The 17,239-nt window shown below is 41.4% G+C and overlaps 1 protein-coding gene across 1 annotated transcript in view; it reads left to right on the top strand.

Moving 5' to 3' along the window:
- SUCLG2 (succinate-CoA ligase GDP-forming subunit beta) overlaps window positions 1–16,859 on the top strand; it is a 103,348-nt gene extending 86,489 nt beyond the window's left edge. The window contains exons 10-11 of the mRNA XM_088528309.1: window positions 9,682–9,802; window positions 16,720–16,859. Coding sequence (XP_088384435.1) covers window positions 9,682–9,802; window positions 16,720–16,835 — 237 coding nt within the window. The 3' untranslated portion in view covers window positions 16,836–16,859. The remainder of the gene's footprint in view (window positions 1–9,681; window positions 9,803–16,719) is intronic.
- The last annotated feature ends 380 nt before the right edge of the window (window positions 16,860–17,239 follow it).

Here is a 17,239-nt window from a genome sequence, read left to right as displayed (position 1 = left end):
TTACTATGTTCTTCAGATTTTCTTCTTCTAAGTCCTCTTTTTTTATAGGAGTACACAGAGCTTGTTCCATATCTTTTGTTACCCTTTTTTGTGCTATCTTAGTTTTACTATATCTATTTTGATTTACTAATGTGTCAATACTTAGCTGATTTTTATGTGGGTAGCAATTCAGAGCCTAATGAGCACAGTAATTCAGGTTTTTGATGACTATGATGTTACCATAAAAGAACAGTTTTAATTATTTGGAGATTTCAGATGTGTATATGCAGTTCTGTACCCATGACAATGCATTTTTGTTCTTTAATTAAGCTCTTGAAATCCAGAATTTTTCCATTGTCTTAGTAAGAAAAACAGTGTGACCTAGATAGGAGTTTCTGTAATACTTCATTCTTTTCTATATGGGGAATACATGTCAAAGATGTTTCTCCAGTGACAAAATAGGAAGAACCCAAGTGTCCCTAGAGCTGAAAAATAACTATTCTTCATCTGTGTTCTCCCTTGTGATAGGTAAGATCGCTTAGTATTTTTATACTGTAGGTAAATACAGTATTTATGTCCCTAAGGATATTTTTACAGGAGAGACTGAAGATGGATTTTGATCAGTGTTGGTTTCAGGAAATGAGTCCCTTGCCATGATGGTTTGAAAAGTGGTAGTTGGACCTGTCTCTTACCCAAAGGAGGCTGTAGGGCTGAAAACACGATGATGAGAAAAGTAAATACCAGTGGTGTCATCAAGTGCGAATCTTTCACTATGCAGAGTCTCTCTTACGATTACAGTTCCTGGGTTCTTGAGATAATTTAAACATAATATTAAATCTTCAGGTAAAGTGGGTTTCCTACCATTGATACATGGTGAAAACGAAAGCCTATTTTAAACATTAAGAATTTTTTTTCTTGCCCTTCTCAATAGGAATGCAAAGCCATGTGATTTGGCTGATTGTTTTTCAAAAAAAAAATAAAGTCTTTAATTTATGGGATTGGCAATATTCCTCAGGCTGTTTGGAGGCTAGCCTTGGATATGTGGCATTTCAGAGGACCTTTCTGTGTGTGTGGAAGCCAACTCTGATGCTGCATTTGCAAATCACTTCCAAGGTCAACCTGGAGGGAGTCTGAAAACTGGACTGGAACGACCCCACCAACGTTGTTTGCAATTAAAAATGACCATTGCCAAATGCTTCAGAGAAAGGTGTAGTCATCTTGTCATAGATAAAATACCATTTCACCGACTTGCAGGATAATTTTTTTTTACTGTTTCCAGATAGTGGATGACAGATGTTTGAGAGCAAGCATGAGATTTTTGCTGCCTGGTAGACCTGTGGGTATTCTCATCAACCATAAATGCCTTTTTCTGAGAGCAGAGGTATTCACACAAATCTTACTCGCTCCCCAGATCTCTTTGTTTAGATATCCTCCTTTGGTAGGATCAAATGGGCCTTTTGAAGGCTACATAAGTATCAGATATGGAGGGACTCCAGGAAAAAAAAAATGTGATGCTTGGAAATAATGTGATTTGTTTGCAAGTTTGAATAGTGCTCCTTGGCTTTTTTAACAGGCCTTTGATATAAACATAAAGACTTGAAGCAATCAAAATAGATCTATTTAGATCAAGTCTTGTCTTGGATATTTGTGGTTGTATCACTTAACAAGTTGCCAGAGATGATACAGTTAAGTTTTTGTAATTCTGTTAAGTTCTGTAACACAACAGAATTCACTTAAGTACTGTTAATTTACTATTAAAAAGAAAAAAATATCTGTCAGCACCCATGGATGTGTACGTTGCTAGTTCCATTTTTATCATGCATGGATATTCTCCAGGTCCTGTCTTTAGAGGAATACTGCCTTTTGTGGTGGGTTTTGGGGCTTTTTTTGAGAACAAACAATTTAAAATCATTTGGCCTATTGCATTTTAACATGATGAAACTGCACAGCTGAACCCCAGGCCATAACATACTGCTGAAACAGCAGGAACATGCGCTACCTGTTGTGTCATATTGCGTAAATGCATTTTTGAAATTAAATTAATGATTACAATAATTGATTATTGTTTATCAGAAACCTAACTTGAACTTAAAACATTTTAAGAAGGTCAAAAACAGCCCATAGTGCAGTTGCCCTGAGAAACTGAGATGAAATGCAGAGGCAAAATTTGACAAATATTAGATCAATATTAATATGAAACTTTCACAGTTTTGAACGAGCGATTTGCAATCAGGGCACTGTATAAATGCTGCAGGATCAGGGAATTAGGAGGGAACCTGTAACCTATTAGTTAGTATGGTACAAAGAAGCAGGATGAATCCCCGAAGTACTTAATGGCTGAAGAGTTCCCAATATGCCTACAAGGTGATGGGCCCAGCTGTGTCTGGGTTTTGCCAGCATAAAATGTCTCATGGGTAAGACCCCTTTGTTCTGGGGAGACAGCTGGAAAATTGAGAATAATAGAGCTTAGAACCATTCTAGAAACGCCTTCACCTGGGGCACCAGAGCTGATGTCGCCTGCTCTCTTCTCCCTGCGATGTGCAGTAAGGTAGGTAGCCAGCTATATTAGTAAAGTTTTATTTTGATTAGATCTTCAAGGGCTGGGTCTTGTTGGAGCTCAGATACTAAAATGATAGATGGAACAAATTTAATTGATGTGCTACTCTTTGTACACACATCCACATTCTGATAGAAAACTCAGTGTCTCACACTGACACCCAAAATACAGCAGTTTTTAGAACTGCCAGAGGCATGTCAGCCCCAAAGCAGTACTAAAAGCTGGTGACCACGTTCTCAAATATACTTAAAATAGTATGTTGGGGTCTCAACAATTTTCTTTCCCCCCTTACCCCTTGCTTGTTATTCAACAATAAGGATTGCAGCTGGGAACTGCTTTCTGCCGGTGAGGAAGGTGTGTGTGTGGCTGCAGGCGCTCGTCCGCCTGTCGCTCAAGGTAATTCCGGGTGCGGGGCCTGCATTAACAGGGTGAAGGTGGCTCCTGCGTGGGGACCGACCCACGTGGCACCAGAGGGGTCGGCAGCACCTCAGGGTTGGTGTCCAACTCCATGGAGGCACCCGAGGCAGCGGCGTCCGGGGCTGCCCGAGGACGGGTGGTGACGGACGCGCTTGTGCCGGGGCCTGTGACCGGGGCACGTCCTGCAGGCAGCGAGGTGGCCCCGAGCTCCCCCCTGCAAGGCTCGCCTCGCTGCACGGGCTCCTCAATCCCCGTCACTCTGCTGCCTGCCGTAATAGTCTGGAGGTTGAAGAGGAGGGTGTGCAGAGACCTGGATCTTCCCGCTCCCAAACCGCCGGCTGCTGGCGCTTGGCTTGCAGGATGCTTTCCAGAGAGCGTCTGCAATATTGTGCTGTGGTGCACTGTCTGCCAGTCCTTGTTTTGTCTCATTCCATTAACAAAATAACCTCTGAACCCCTTAAATTTTTGTTTTGTTATGTCCCAGCCACAGTGGAATGGGACAAAATCCATCTATGGAAGTGTTCATAGTGGTTTATCTGATTTATATGCTGCAGAGTTCCTCCTGCCTGAATTTTTTTCTCACCCTGTTAAAGGTTGACAACCATAGTCTGGTCCCCCAGAGCGTGATCATTGCATTTTCAAACCAGCAAAAGCCGATAAAATTGGATTGTGTTCTAGATTCTGAATTTAATCTAAGCAGGAAGGATTAGAGAGATCATTGAATGAGCTCATCAGAAGCTGAAGTTGCTGCAAGGTTTTGATTTTGCAAAAACGTTGCGTTCAGAACTCTTTACTTGGTGCGGGAGGAGTCCCATTACGAAAAGGACTTGCCCCAGCTCAGTGCTGGGCATCTCAGCAGGCATCCAAGGAAAGGGCTTAACCTGCCCACAGGTGGACGTGGCAGAACCAGGGCTTCACTCTCGCTGAGACCTGAATTCTTGAGGAGTTGATTTACCCCTCAAAAATGTGTTTGGGAGAATATTTAATCCCCTTTTTCTACCTGTCACCCAGTCCCTCTGGCCAGAAAATCTGAATTTTTTTCTGGGATTTCATCAAGAGTTCCTCTGCTGCTGTTGGCATAATGCTGCATTACTAATGAATTTTAAACCTTGACCCATTTTAAATTAGTCAAAAACATTCAGAATTGCCTTATATTGATATTTTTTTGCCTGACTGTAAGCTTTCTTGCTTCCCTTTTAGATGACTCATTCTGCTTATATTTATCACCTTCAGACTTTGAAAGTTCCATCCCAAAGAGGCAAAATAATATTCTGCCTCGTTTTTGTAAAGTAAAATGAGATAGTTTGGCTTTAAATAGAAAAAATAACCCTGCTCTTCTCTCCAAAGGAGGTTTTTTTTTTCTATTCCCCTTCCACATTGCATTGCACTGTCCTCTAGTGGATATTCCAAGCAATTATTTCTCTGTTTTCTAAGTTTTTGATGCTGCTCTGATGCAATGGTGTTCAAGCTTTGTTTGCAGGAAGCCATAAACGGTACCTGATATAAAAATCTAGTGGATTTCAAACAGATTTTCAAGAGTGGATAAGAAAAGTCATGTTTAACCTGCAGTCCAGGTTATCCTTATGTAAAAATATTCATATCTGACTTACCAGTTGGAGCAGAAAGATTAAGATGCTTAAGTGCATGGGGGCAGTGTTTTATTACATGGTGCTGAGTGTCCTTGGCTCACACTGAAATGTCTCCATTTCTCTGCAAAGCACATAACAAGGAGACCTGCTTTCTGAGAGGCGAGGCTCAAGATATACTACTTTGTTAGTGAAAGTAATAAGAGCTACAGACTATCTGAAAAACAGAAGCAAGAGGAATGCGTGGGGAAGGCACCACTCACATGTCACTTGTGTAAAGGCGAAAGCATCTTTCCAATGCAGAACTGCAACCTGAATATCTGACTTGGAGAAGCAGTGGGTGGCCTTCCTCTTAGCTGGGAGCTGAGGTACCTCTGAAGATGAGGATGGAAATATAAAACGGTAGTGGCTTGTCCATGCCGTGCACATCACAAAACCCCCGGCATCCAGGCAAGGCCGAGTTTGCCCCTGTGCCCTGCACATCCATCCTTCCCATGTATATGAGACCTGAGATATCCCAGAGTAGAAAACCCAACAAATGCAGCTTGCTTCATAGTGCACAGGTACATCTTTAGCTAATGAAGGAGTTAGGAGTGATCAATAAACGCATTTAGTTAGCTTGGGATGTAGAGGTGTGGTTTTTTTCAGATTTTAATCAAAGCAAACAGTAAGCAACTTCTTTGCTAGGGTAGCTTTTTAATTTGCTGCAGGTGTAGTTTTTACTGATGGTGCTGAATAGCTTGTTTTAAAATAAATAGGCTGAGCTTCAGAGGAACAATTTACAGCAAGATTGGAGATAATATTGGTAATTTTATAATAATATTTATAGCTCATGATGTGAGCATACGTGTGTGTGTCTGTGTGCATGTTTAGGTAGTAGGCAGCACGCGCAGTCGGGCACTGAAAATAGGTGAAAAGGGTTTCCTGCTGTCATCAGATGTGTTAATGACCTTTGGAAAGATCTCCTAAGACACACGCTGGCAGAAACTTGGATTCAGGGGGTCTGAATGTTGCAATAAATGGGGTTTGAGTTAGCTGTACGTCGTACATATGGAAACATCTTGTTAGGAGATAAACATTTTGTTAAATGCTTATATTCTGCTGTGCACTGTCAATAGCTCTCCAAGGAGGCCTACGCTTTAAAATCCAGCCCTTGGTGCTCGGGGCAGGGCTGCTGCCTGCCATTCCAGCTCCGGCTGTAGGTGACATTCGGAGCCACACGCTTGTGTGCAGTTCGGATTGCACATCCAAAGTCGCTTCCAATCCCTCTGTGGTAGGAACAAAGATGGCAAATGAAGGAGAAATAGCAATTTCCAAGTATCAAGTTTCCGTCCTCTCTATTTTGGTGCACAGAATTTGTATTATTAGTGCAGAAATTGAAGGATATTCAGTAGACGAGACTGCAGACATCTAGACGTCCCACGTATAGATTTATAAATGGGCATTAAGAAAGGTGAAATCTTTTAGAGATGCTGCTTGTGTTTATCCTGAAGTGTATCGTGATCAGATGTCATTGTGCATTTTGTTAGACCAAGAACACTATGGGGGGCGGGGGGGAAAAAGAGAAAAATTTATTAAAGTTGTGCATGCTGTATTTAATTTTTGGACCATAAGCCAGTACACTAAAAGTGTCCTTTTCCTGTACCTGCAATGTTCTTAGTTGTTTGGAGCTTAGCAGCCTTTTGGATTATGTCAGTGATCCAATACAACTGTAGCACTAATCTCTTAGCACAATTGCTTCTATTAATGCAGAAGAGCTTTTGGATGTTGTGGGCTTTTGTTTTCTTTTTGGTTTTGGTTTTTTTCTTGATGCCAGATACTCAAAGTAGGGTTGTAAGCATTGTCACCTACTGAGTGACTGAGAAAAAGAGTAACTCACTTAAAACTATGCTATTATTAATTAAACAATATAGATTATGCATATATGCAGCTATAGATAGATGTGACTTTTATATGTATATATAAACAGCACAAAGGCTATGTTGGGTGTCTGCATGTAGGTGCATGTCGTATTTGGAAGCGTATCTGTTGCCTGTTCTGGAAGATGCGTAGTGCCTAGCCTGTGCATGTACTGCTATCGTATGTTTTGTTAATAATGTTGCTGAAATAGTGTTGAAATACGAAATGGCAGAAATGGTGATTATAATACCAGCAGGTAAGCTTCTTAGTATATATTTAGCATGTCCTGTATGTGTTAGATGCTGAGCATGTGAATAGGAGCTGGTCCTGATATGCAATAGGAGGTTAATTTTCCTTGGAACCTGTACATGTAGAGATTGTGCATTCTCCTTGCACATGAAATAGCAAAAACCCTTTCATCCCCCTACTGGGTCTGAATGTTAAAATCCTTTCAGGCTGGAAACGCAAGATCTGCTCGAGCTACAGAAGCAAATGTAAACATTGCTCACAAATTTCAGCAGAGTCGAAGTGAATCTCTGCATCATTGGGACTGATCTGTTCGCTTATTTGTAAGATTACAATGAAACTCAAGATTGAATTCTCTACCTGACTCAGTTTCTTATTGATTGAATCCTTTTAGACTTCTCTCTAATTTAAGAGTATTTTTTTATTAAAGCCAAGGATACAATCACCAATTACCCCAGCTGCATCTAATTTCTTCCAACATTTTTTTCCTTTAGCTGCCAATGGATTAGAAGCCCTGATTAGAATGCAGCTTGAAAGCTGCAAAGCAGATCCTTATATGAGAATGTCTGTGTTAGGAATTAAAATATCTGCACTGGGCTCAAAATCCTGCTCATCTCTGATAATGTAAACGCACTCGCTTACGTGGGCCTGCCACGTGCCTGGTGCCGTGTCCCCAAATTGGGCACATGTATTGGGAGGGACAGAGCTGTGTCTGTGGCCTGTTCTGCTGTGAACGTCACCACTGCAGGGTAGTCTGGTATCAGTGCCCTTTGCATGGGTGTCTCCCTGCCACAACGTACTGAGAGGTTGAAAGGCTCTGTTTTATCTCTTGTTTTACCTCTTAACATTGCACTGTATAAAGTGTAACAGTTGTATCATGATACCTAATTCCAGAGGGAGAAATTTGGGTAGTGGGATGTTTAAGGGAACGTATTATTAATTATTGCTGTTTGTGTAACATTGATGATGTTTTGTACTTTGACAATCTCCAAGATATAATTTTGTTTTTAGTATCGGGATGCCAAGAGTAGATAAAAAATAAGGAGAGTTGAAGGGAAATAGGAAGGAAGGAATAGGAGCCAAAGCATCCTAGCAGATCGGTATTGGCAAACTAGATGAAAGTTTTCTTTTAGTAAGAAGCTTGAGAGGAGGCGGCAGCGCTTGTCCCTTCCCTGCTGTTTTTCGTTGCCCGGCGGTGGACGGCGACGCTCCCGGCCCTGGTGAGCGTCCAGGCCGCGCTCGTGGCTGCCGTGGGAGCCGCTCGTCGCGCTGCTCCGTATGGACGGATGTGCTCATCCTGCCCATGTGGAGCCGCTCGTCGCGCTGCCCCGCGTGGCCACCCGCGCTCGTCCCACCCGTGCGGAGCCGCTCGTCGCGCTGCCCCGTATGGACGGATGTGCTCGTCCTGCCCGTGCGGAGCCGCTCGTCGTGTTGCCCCGCATGGCCGCGCTCGCCCCACCCGTGCGGAGCCGCTCGTCGCGCTGCTCCGTATGGACGGATGTGCTCGTCCTGCCCGTGCGGAGCCGCTCGTCGCGCTGCCCCGCGTGGCCGCCCGCGCTCGTCCCGCCCGTGTGGAGCCGCTCGTCGCGCTGCCCCGTATGGACGGATGTGCTCGTCCTGCCCGTGCGGAGCCGCTCGTCGCGCTGCCCCGCGTGGCCGCGCTCGCCCTGCCCATGTGGAGCCGCTCGTCGCGCTGCCCCGCGGCGCTGCGGCTGCTGCAGCAGGGCCGGGTGAACCCGCTCCTGCGCAGCGAGGTCAGCGTGACCGTGGTCAGCGTCACGCACGAGCGCCGCTCCGAGACGCTCTTCTTCAAACCCGGTTCTCTCTTTATCTTCTTTCAAGCCAGGGTGATTCTGGAAGCTTTTCCTGCGACGCTCGGCGAAGCTTATTGATGAGTGTCCAAAACGTGCTGGATTATCCCCAGTCTAGGAGCAGCAGCAGCAGTGTAACCGTTGTGCATCTCTGCACGGGTCTGTTTGGTGCCCCGCTTAAACCAGGCTTCCCTCTATAGCTTGTTGTTAACTTAAGGTAGCAGATTAATATGCTGCCTTGACGCCGCTCCCTTCCCTGCACACCTGAAGAATTATGTTGATGAGGCACATTGGGCTGTGCCATTTTGCTGTAGCTGCGTTCTGCTCTGTCCACCTTATGGCAAAATTAACTTTATTTAGCTTTGAGTACACTTTAGTGTTTGCTGTTACATTGAATTTGAAGAGTTTTGTAGCATCCTTGTTCCTTTTGAGCTGGGGAGGCAGCGTGCCTGCAGAAGCCTGGTATGTTGTGACAGATGATTTAACTGTGAATTGGATGCAAGAATCCCAGTTTCTAGAAAGTGAAAAAGCAGGTTTTTTTCAGGTTGTAATCAATTAATCTGCTGTAATTAATTCTCTTTTTTACATGTCTTTCCTTGTTAATTAGAAAGGATTTTACTCCTCTTTATCAAGTCAGGGCAAGTATTTTACCTTTTCCCCTGTGCTGTTTATAGTAAAGGGTTCATGCAAATTGTTTTATGAGGTATCCGTGCCTCTATTTCATTTTTAAGGACTTCAGATAAATTGTAGACTGCAGGGTTGGCCTTAGACTTTACATAGACACATGTGCATTCATGAGTGTCCTTGCACTCGCTCTCACATACTGCATTTTCTGAGCTCCAGTCACTGATGACTGTTCAAGTGCTTAGAAAAAAATCAAAATTCAGACTGTTTAATCTGTTGATAAATCTGTGATTAAAAAAAAATCTGTGATTAAAAAACAACTTCTTCTGTGTAATAATGTTTTTATGACATAAATTGCCTTACTAATTTAGACCAAGGCAATTAATCACTGATCCAGGCTACCCAAGCAGTGGACTCGGGATGAAGTTCAGTGGGTTGCCCTGCTGTGGCTTGTAGACCTCGTTGGGAGGGAGCCGCGTAACAGAGGGGAATTTGTTCCCCACCTTTGGGTTTTCTACCACTGTTTAGGAAGCCTCATGTTCCTGCTGTTTGTTCCCTACAGGTCGAGGCCATCCTTGTGAACATCTTTGGTGGGATCGTGAACTGTGCCATTATAGCCAACGGCATTACCAAAGCCTGCCGAGAGCTCGAGCTGAAGGTGCCTCTGGTGGTCAGGCTGGAAGGTGAGTGCTGATGGTGTGAGGAAAAAACCTTCTATTGGATGCACTAGAAACTGTTTTGACTTTCTCTGATCTCTAGGCTCGACTTAGTTGAACACAATAAGAGTATGTCCAATTCTGCATCCCTAGAATGACCTGAAATCAATACACTCTCTTTCCTCACATATTTCTGTGTTCCTGGACCCAGGTGGTAATGGAAGCAATAACATTTTGCAAAAAAAGCATAATGGTTCTGCTTGTAACATTTGCAATTCAAATAGAAACTTGCATCAAAATCATTTCTATTTACTGGATAGCATTTTTTTCAAACAATTTTTACTGAATGCAATTCCACTATTGCCAAACCTCCAGCACCACATACTTTTCTTAAACATACTGCAGCAGCATAATTAAAGGAAAGATGCTAGAAACTGTATTCTTGGAAGAGAGGCTACTATAATGAGTTGTGCTGCCCAAATCCAATCCAGTTAAAATCCAGTAGAAACCAGTATATTTGGCAATAGTAGGAATAGTGTTTGGGATGCATCCAGAATTGCTCAGTTTGGGGAAGGAGCGCTCAGGTAGAGCACCCCTTGGCAGTTGGTAGCTTTTCTTTAGTGTAACAGCAATGGAATTCTGTCCGTTTCTGGGATGCATCCTGAAGGAGGAAGGAAGGTTCTGCTGTCATTGAATGAAAAAGTGCTTTGGCTTTTCTTTGTGCTGTGAAATCAGCACAGCATTGCTCTCCTCAGAGCTAAAGGATATAAATAGAGTACTTGCGATTGTTTGAAGTTTAAGTGATTTAAGGAAAAAAATCATATGTAGCCTTTTGCTGTAGTTAGGAGAGAAAATAAACCACTTAGATATTAGAAACAAACTACAAAGATTTTCACTGGATTTTTACCACTAAGCATCTTGTAAAGCTTAACCAGGTAGTTTAATATGTGAATGAGACTGAAGGATATTGGTTACAGGCAAGAGCAGTTTAGAATATGAAATCTCATTGCTTATCACTTTCATGCAATGTTGCTTTAGCTTTTTGTCATGGCAAAAAAAGTCCCTTATCTATCATGGCTTTGAGAGACTTTATCTGTATCATATACAGGAACCATAAACGTTTTTTGCATTGCAAAAGGCAGATACTAATGCAAGTATCCTTTGGTAATCTTCTTCCTATGAGTACCCACTCTTTACAAGGTTTAGAATTAGGATTTTTCTATTTTAGTTGGTGACTCAGGAGATGGAGTTACCAGGTTTTCTTTAGGAACCCCTGTCCCAGTACAATACATCAAATACATCTGTGTTTCCTAGTGTTACCCATCAGTTTATCCTAAACAAAAACCTCTGATGTTTACAGCCTTCAGATTTAGAAAATATTAGCTTGTAACTCTTGCTCTCTCTGCCTCCTTAGTCACCCAACCAAGCTATATATATATATATATATATATATATATATATATATAGTTCTTTTAATCTTTCCTCAGAAGTCAATCCCTCTGGATTCTTAATCATCTTCATTGTTGTTCTTTGAACTGTTACTGCATTATCCAAACATATAATGATTTTGAATCAATAACGAGTACTGTGGAAGTAATAAGGCTACCCACGACATTTTAAAACATCATTGGTCATGTTTTACATTTCAGAAGAGAAAAAAGAAACATGGGGTTTTTTGGATTTCAATTTTGAACATTTTTTTCCAACAGAAGGTTCATGATTATTCCCATAAATCTAACAGATTTGTGACCTGCACTTTAAAGATTGTTTGCCACATGCACAGTATTACAAATGTCTTGGTGACTAGGGTTTTAATCAGTCAAATCTGTCTTGATTTAGCAGGATTTTGTGGACAAATCTTTGTTCTCAGTTGTATAATAATTACAAGCTGTTTTACCAGTGGATAAAGAAAGGATTACTCTTCTCTTTGAAAATAGTAACTTTATAATTACGTGTATTTACTTGCCTTATCAGTATAGAACTCACCAGCTGAGACACAGGATTATTGTTGTTTAAAAGACTCACAAACAAATGGAGAAATCACATACTCTGCATTTACAGAGGCATAAAACTCACTTCTGCAATTGTTATGCAGGATTTTTTTTTCATGTTATGTATTTCAATTAAGTTTTGTGGAAACCAACTAGGATTGCTGAATGTAAGCCAAAATTTGTTTCTTATTTATGAAGCTTGAAGTTAGATGAAAAGGTAGCAGTAAAAGGAACTGTGAATTGTAACTTTTTCTCTTCCTATGTTGGCATTTTTACATTCTCTCTCTTTCAACAAATTAATTCTCCTCTTCTCTGGTCATAGGGCAAGAAGAGTTGGGAGGAATTAGAGTAACTGAATATGTTCAAGTGCAGCTAGAAGCAAATTGGCTTCCATTCAAAAGCCTCAATCCCAAATTTCCTATTATATTTTTAGCTGTGTGATTTGTGACCTTTTGTATTCTTCAGAATCAAATGGGTTTTTTTATACATTCAGAAATCTTTTACACACAAGCGAAATAGCAGTGCAGCTTGTGTATCTTTCTACTGTTTGCCCATGAGCACAAATACAGTTCAGCATGTACGTCTGTGAATTTTAGCATCCCAAATTGCCTATCAAGAGAAAACAAATACCAGAAAGTCACGTTTAGAGCTTCCTTCCCGTCAGCCTACCCAGGCATCCTGGGTTTCGATGTTCGGCACAAGGTTAAATGCCTTATCAAGCATTTCCCAATTAGGATGTAAACAAGGGGCAGAGGAAAAGATAAAATATTCTTTGGGGAGAAATTTAAGATAGAGAATGGTGAAGGCGTGGACAGAATGAGAAGATTTTAATTGTCTCTTGTAAGTATGCAGTGAAAGCTCGTCTATTCTAACAGCTACTAAATGGGGAAGCCACCAAAACTTCAGATTCAGTAACTAAAGATCTTAGCTCATCACTAGCCAAACCTCAAATCAGATGCTGACTTGGAGGTTTGCTAATGATGAACTTAGAACCCTTTTGCTTATTGGCCAACAGCGAATTTTTGACACTTTAGAGTTCCCAATTTGCATCTTGTGGTCTAAAGAAATGACATAACCTGAACCTGCACCCGAAGAAAAGCCAACTGGCTCTGAACGTGCTCGTCCGTGCAATGTATCGGACCGGAGCCACGGCTGCCGGCAGCGCAACACGGTCACAGCGATCACATCCATTTTTTGCAAATTGCAGGTTATAAAATACTTGGTCATAACAGATTTTTTTGCTCATCATCTGTTTTTTAGGGCATATCTTGCTGTATGTATCTGTGTCTGCTCCCCTTGAGGCTTATTTCACAGAAAACCTAGAAATGATGTGGCAGAACCTTGCATGTCATCCCGCTCTCAGCCCTACACAGTGGCAGTTTAGTCTCTTCTTAGTGTTTTTATGCAAGTAAATTAATGAATGTTTCCAAAAACCTTGTTGGTGTAGAGACTGGGGAGTGTTTTATTCGGTTTCATTCAACCTGTATATGCCTATTGATTCATTTATGACAGCATGTATAGCATTTACTCCCACAATTTATTGAAACGTGCTTAAATGGAGCATTGATTGTTAGGATTTTATATAGTGAAATAAATAGATTTGCTTTGATAATGGTAGCGGAGTTTCTGAGCCAATAGGAGTATGAAAGTGACATATTGCATGTACATAAACACAGAGGTTGTCTTGGATCCCAGGTTTCAGGAGGAGGATGCTTAGAATAAAAAGCCTGAAAGCATATACTGATGAAATCACATCTTCCCTGTTTTTCCATGGAGCAGCACTGCGACAAAAGGAAAAATAACGCATATCTGTTTTCTGCGTTTTCTTGTGAAAAAGGTATTCTGCAAATAGTTAGATTTAAAACAAACAAGCAAATGAATAGACCTGCAGCCTTCAGTCCTGTGGGTTTTCACTTTGTTTCAGTTAGTTACAGGGTAGGTGAAGGGCAGGTTATTCTACAAGCCTGTGTTTGGGGCTCTGTTCACAGTTCTCTGACACCATCCAGTGGCAGGAGGTTATTGGTAGAGGAGTGGGATTATTTGTTTGTTTATTTCGGCAGCTACTGTGATAAGCAGGTACCTTTTTTAGGTTTTTCAAAGTTTCTGATTTTTTTTACATTTAATTTAGAAGTTCTTATCTCTGTTTTCAGGGAGATCTCACTGCAGTTTCTATGCTGTCCAACTATCTAAAATACTATTGCTATTGGATGAAAAACCCAATTCCACAGTGTTTTTTTTTTTGTTTGTTTGTTTGTTTTTTAAAAAAAAAAGATGATTTACAGCAAGAGAGCTGCCTGCTGGAAATACATTTAGTTGTATGGCCTACCGATTCAGAAAGTATTTAATAAATGTAATATGTAACCTTAAGCTTTTAACAGCTATAAAATATTTTTTCACCTTTCATATTTCCATTTCTCTGCATAAACTGCCCATCCTTTTCAGTAGACTGAGGTTTGTATCGATTTTCTAATGCATGTTAGACAAGTAGTGTGTAGAGCAATCGATGCAGTGCAAAATAGATCTAATGTATTGTTCCCATTCTGACCCGTTAGTAAATTAACATCAGCCACTTAGCAAAGAGCAAAAGTTAGTTTTAAATATGTGGCTATCACAAAAGGTACAATATTTTTCTTTGTGGGAAGATTGCCAGGAAAGGTTCTCCCTGTTCCCATTCTTTCTCCACATAATGCTTTCTGTATCTTGTAAAATCTTATCTATTTTAAACCTTTATCACCCTTGTATCTAAATAATAGATAAAACCTTCAGGACTTAATGGGAATTGCTGTGTAAAAGTGTAAGGAACTTAGCAGAGAAGTTTTTGCAGTGTCTGCTGCCAGTGCACGGCTCTGTTCTGGCAGTGGCCAGCTGCCACGTAGCACTTTGTGGCTGAAACACCTCAAATCGGGTGCTGCTCTTGGCAGCTCCATAGGACGAGTCCTGCCCCCACGTTACTGCCCCGCCGCGTCCCCTCCTGCCAGGGGGTTCAGGTGTCTGTGACCTTCCTGCACAAGCCACCCGGGTCCCCTCGGGGCCCTGCCTTGGGCACAAGGTTGGAAGGGGCCGCTCCGCTCTGCTGGCACGCTGTAAAGCCTGACACAATGTATTTTTTTAGAAAAAAAGGCAAGTTCACCCTTAAAAGTGAGCATTCTGGAAAGCTGCACAATGCAGAGTGTGCTCATTGCATGGTTAATAATTAAGGGTGTTATTAGTGTATAGCTCCACATATAATTAAAATTCATTTTGCTAGGTCTAGGAATTACAAAGTAATTAAGTGTTTTGACATGGCAAATGAACAAGGAACTTGGTGTGGTCGAAGGGATAGAAATGCTGCTAAAGAGCATCAGTTCAGGGTCTTGTACTTGTGATTAATGATGTGATCCCAGGGCATGGATTCCAGTTATTCAGTAACATATTCCTCAAAGTACTTCCCTGATGAATAAGGTATCTGTGATCAAAACAGACACTTGGTTCTGATGAAGAAAGGTTTGGAAAATCCAGATTCCTCCTGCAGCTTTGTTTTCCCAAAGGAATGAGCTGGAATTAGGGGAAAGTCTCAGGCACTGAAGTTGTAGAAAGGTCAGAAGCTTCATCTACCTTCATTCACGTGACAGGATCCCAGAAGGGAATCAAGACCTAAAACTGATACTTAAAAAATATCAGGGGGAAAAAGGGTGTTTTGAAAACATACCAAGTTCTGCAAGTTAGTCCAGACTAATTTGGAATTAAAAATTCAGAGCATTTCTCTCTTTCGTTATCTCCTTCCTCCTCCCACCTCCAAGATAGCCTGATTACAGCTTATCTTCATATCCCCCAGCAGCGTCATGGCACATTCATGGTTAGTGTGAAGTAGCCTTTGAAAAGACAAATGTCCTTAAAGTTCTTTAGATTTGGTGTTGGTGAAACGGTTGAGGCAGCAGAGATTGTTAAATATTGGGATGACGTTAATAACATTCTAGTGACAAAGAGAGAGGAAGGAAAATCAAAGCTGTTTGCATTTTGTAGGGTTCATTTGTTCTGTATTAAGAATAGTTCATTAAGAATGAATAAAACGAGGGTGAAAAGGGGCCATGAGGGAGGCCAGGATAAGGGCAGAGGGAGCCACGGGGTATGAGCACGGCGGTTACGTTTGCAGAGCTACTTGGCAGGCACGCAGCAATCGATGGCACATTTAGCTTTGTAGCTCCTTGGACTGTCACCAGGAGCGTTGTGCAACCAAGTAACGCTCCATTCTTAAATTAACTAGAAAAATGCCCTTTTGTTTGTAACTGAACGTTTGGGGATATAACGGCAGGACAGGACCCGAGTGACAATCAGTCATTTCTTCTAATCAACCTTCCTGTTCAGCTATGCACCTGTCTCTTATGTGGGTGTTAACAGTGTGACGTATGCTGTCGTGAAATACCTTTTAACTTAAGGCTTTTTCCTTTACTAAGCATCTTCTCTGACTAAAGTCAAGCTCTGTAGGTATCAAATGGAGCTCTTGGAGGTGGGACAGTGAGTGCAGGAGCAGAGGAGAGAGGGGCAAAAGCATTTTGAAGACCTGGAAATCAGTTATGTTCTCAGGATCAGCCAAATCTTTGAGTCCATTATAGCCAGTTTTGCACATTTCTGTTAACTTTCTTAATTTTCTCCGGTGCATCTTCTGGATGTCTTAAATGCTTGATACTTGATTCATTATCCACTACTCTTGCTGGAGATCTTCAGTGGCTGTGGTGGACGTTGGATTGCTGCTCTTGTGGATGCAAATACTCCTATCACGTTTCTCTGTCTTCCAAAACTGCCATCAAAATGCAAGAGTTCCCTCTCAGCTCAGTCTGAACTACTCATTGAATCTGTTCTTGAACTGAAATGGTGTCTCCTTTGAAGCATTAAGCACTTTCATAGATATTTCATAGGAGTTGTTCATCTATTAATCCGTATTTGTTACTAATTGGAGTTAATGGTATTTTTCAGGAACGAATGTTCATGAAGCCCAACGTATTCTCAATGAAAGTGGACTGCCTATCACAGCCGCAAATGACCTTGAGGATGCAGCAAAGAAGGCGGTGGCCAGTGTTGCCAAAAAATAACTCTAGAGGCTGCGGCTGTGGAAAGTTTCACAAGGCATCATTCCCGTTGCTATTTTGAAAAGGATTAATGGAGTTTTTCTAAGTAGTCATCGTTGTTGATGGATTTATTTTGTAATGCATGATGACTGAAGGCCATGGTTTCAGAAATTTTGCAACTGTCTTTAAAATAAGTATATCTTCACCTTTTAGTTTTCCTCTTTAATATTGCATTAAGTAATATTTCACTGGGCTCCTTTTCTGCCTTTTTTTTTCCAAAATTCTCACCCATAAACTTATAGTAAGATACAGTAATGAATAATTGATTTCTATCAACAGGACTGTTCTTTAATCAAACACATGTAGTTAATGTATTTTTTTTTAAGCAATGCTTTTTTTTATATTGTAAAGAGTCAGCAAACTAATAA

The sequence above is a fragment of the Tinamus guttatus genome, unplaced genomic scaffold (assembly GCF_059628265.1).
Source record: "Tinamus guttatus ecotype Peru unplaced genomic scaffold, ASM5962826v1 Tinamus_guttatus_pri_ptg000307l, whole genome shotgun sequence".
Lineage (NCBI taxonomy): Eukaryota > Metazoa > Chordata > Aves > Tinamiformes > Tinamidae > Tinamus > Tinamus guttatus.
This window is presented reverse-complemented; position numbering and strand designations above follow the sequence as displayed.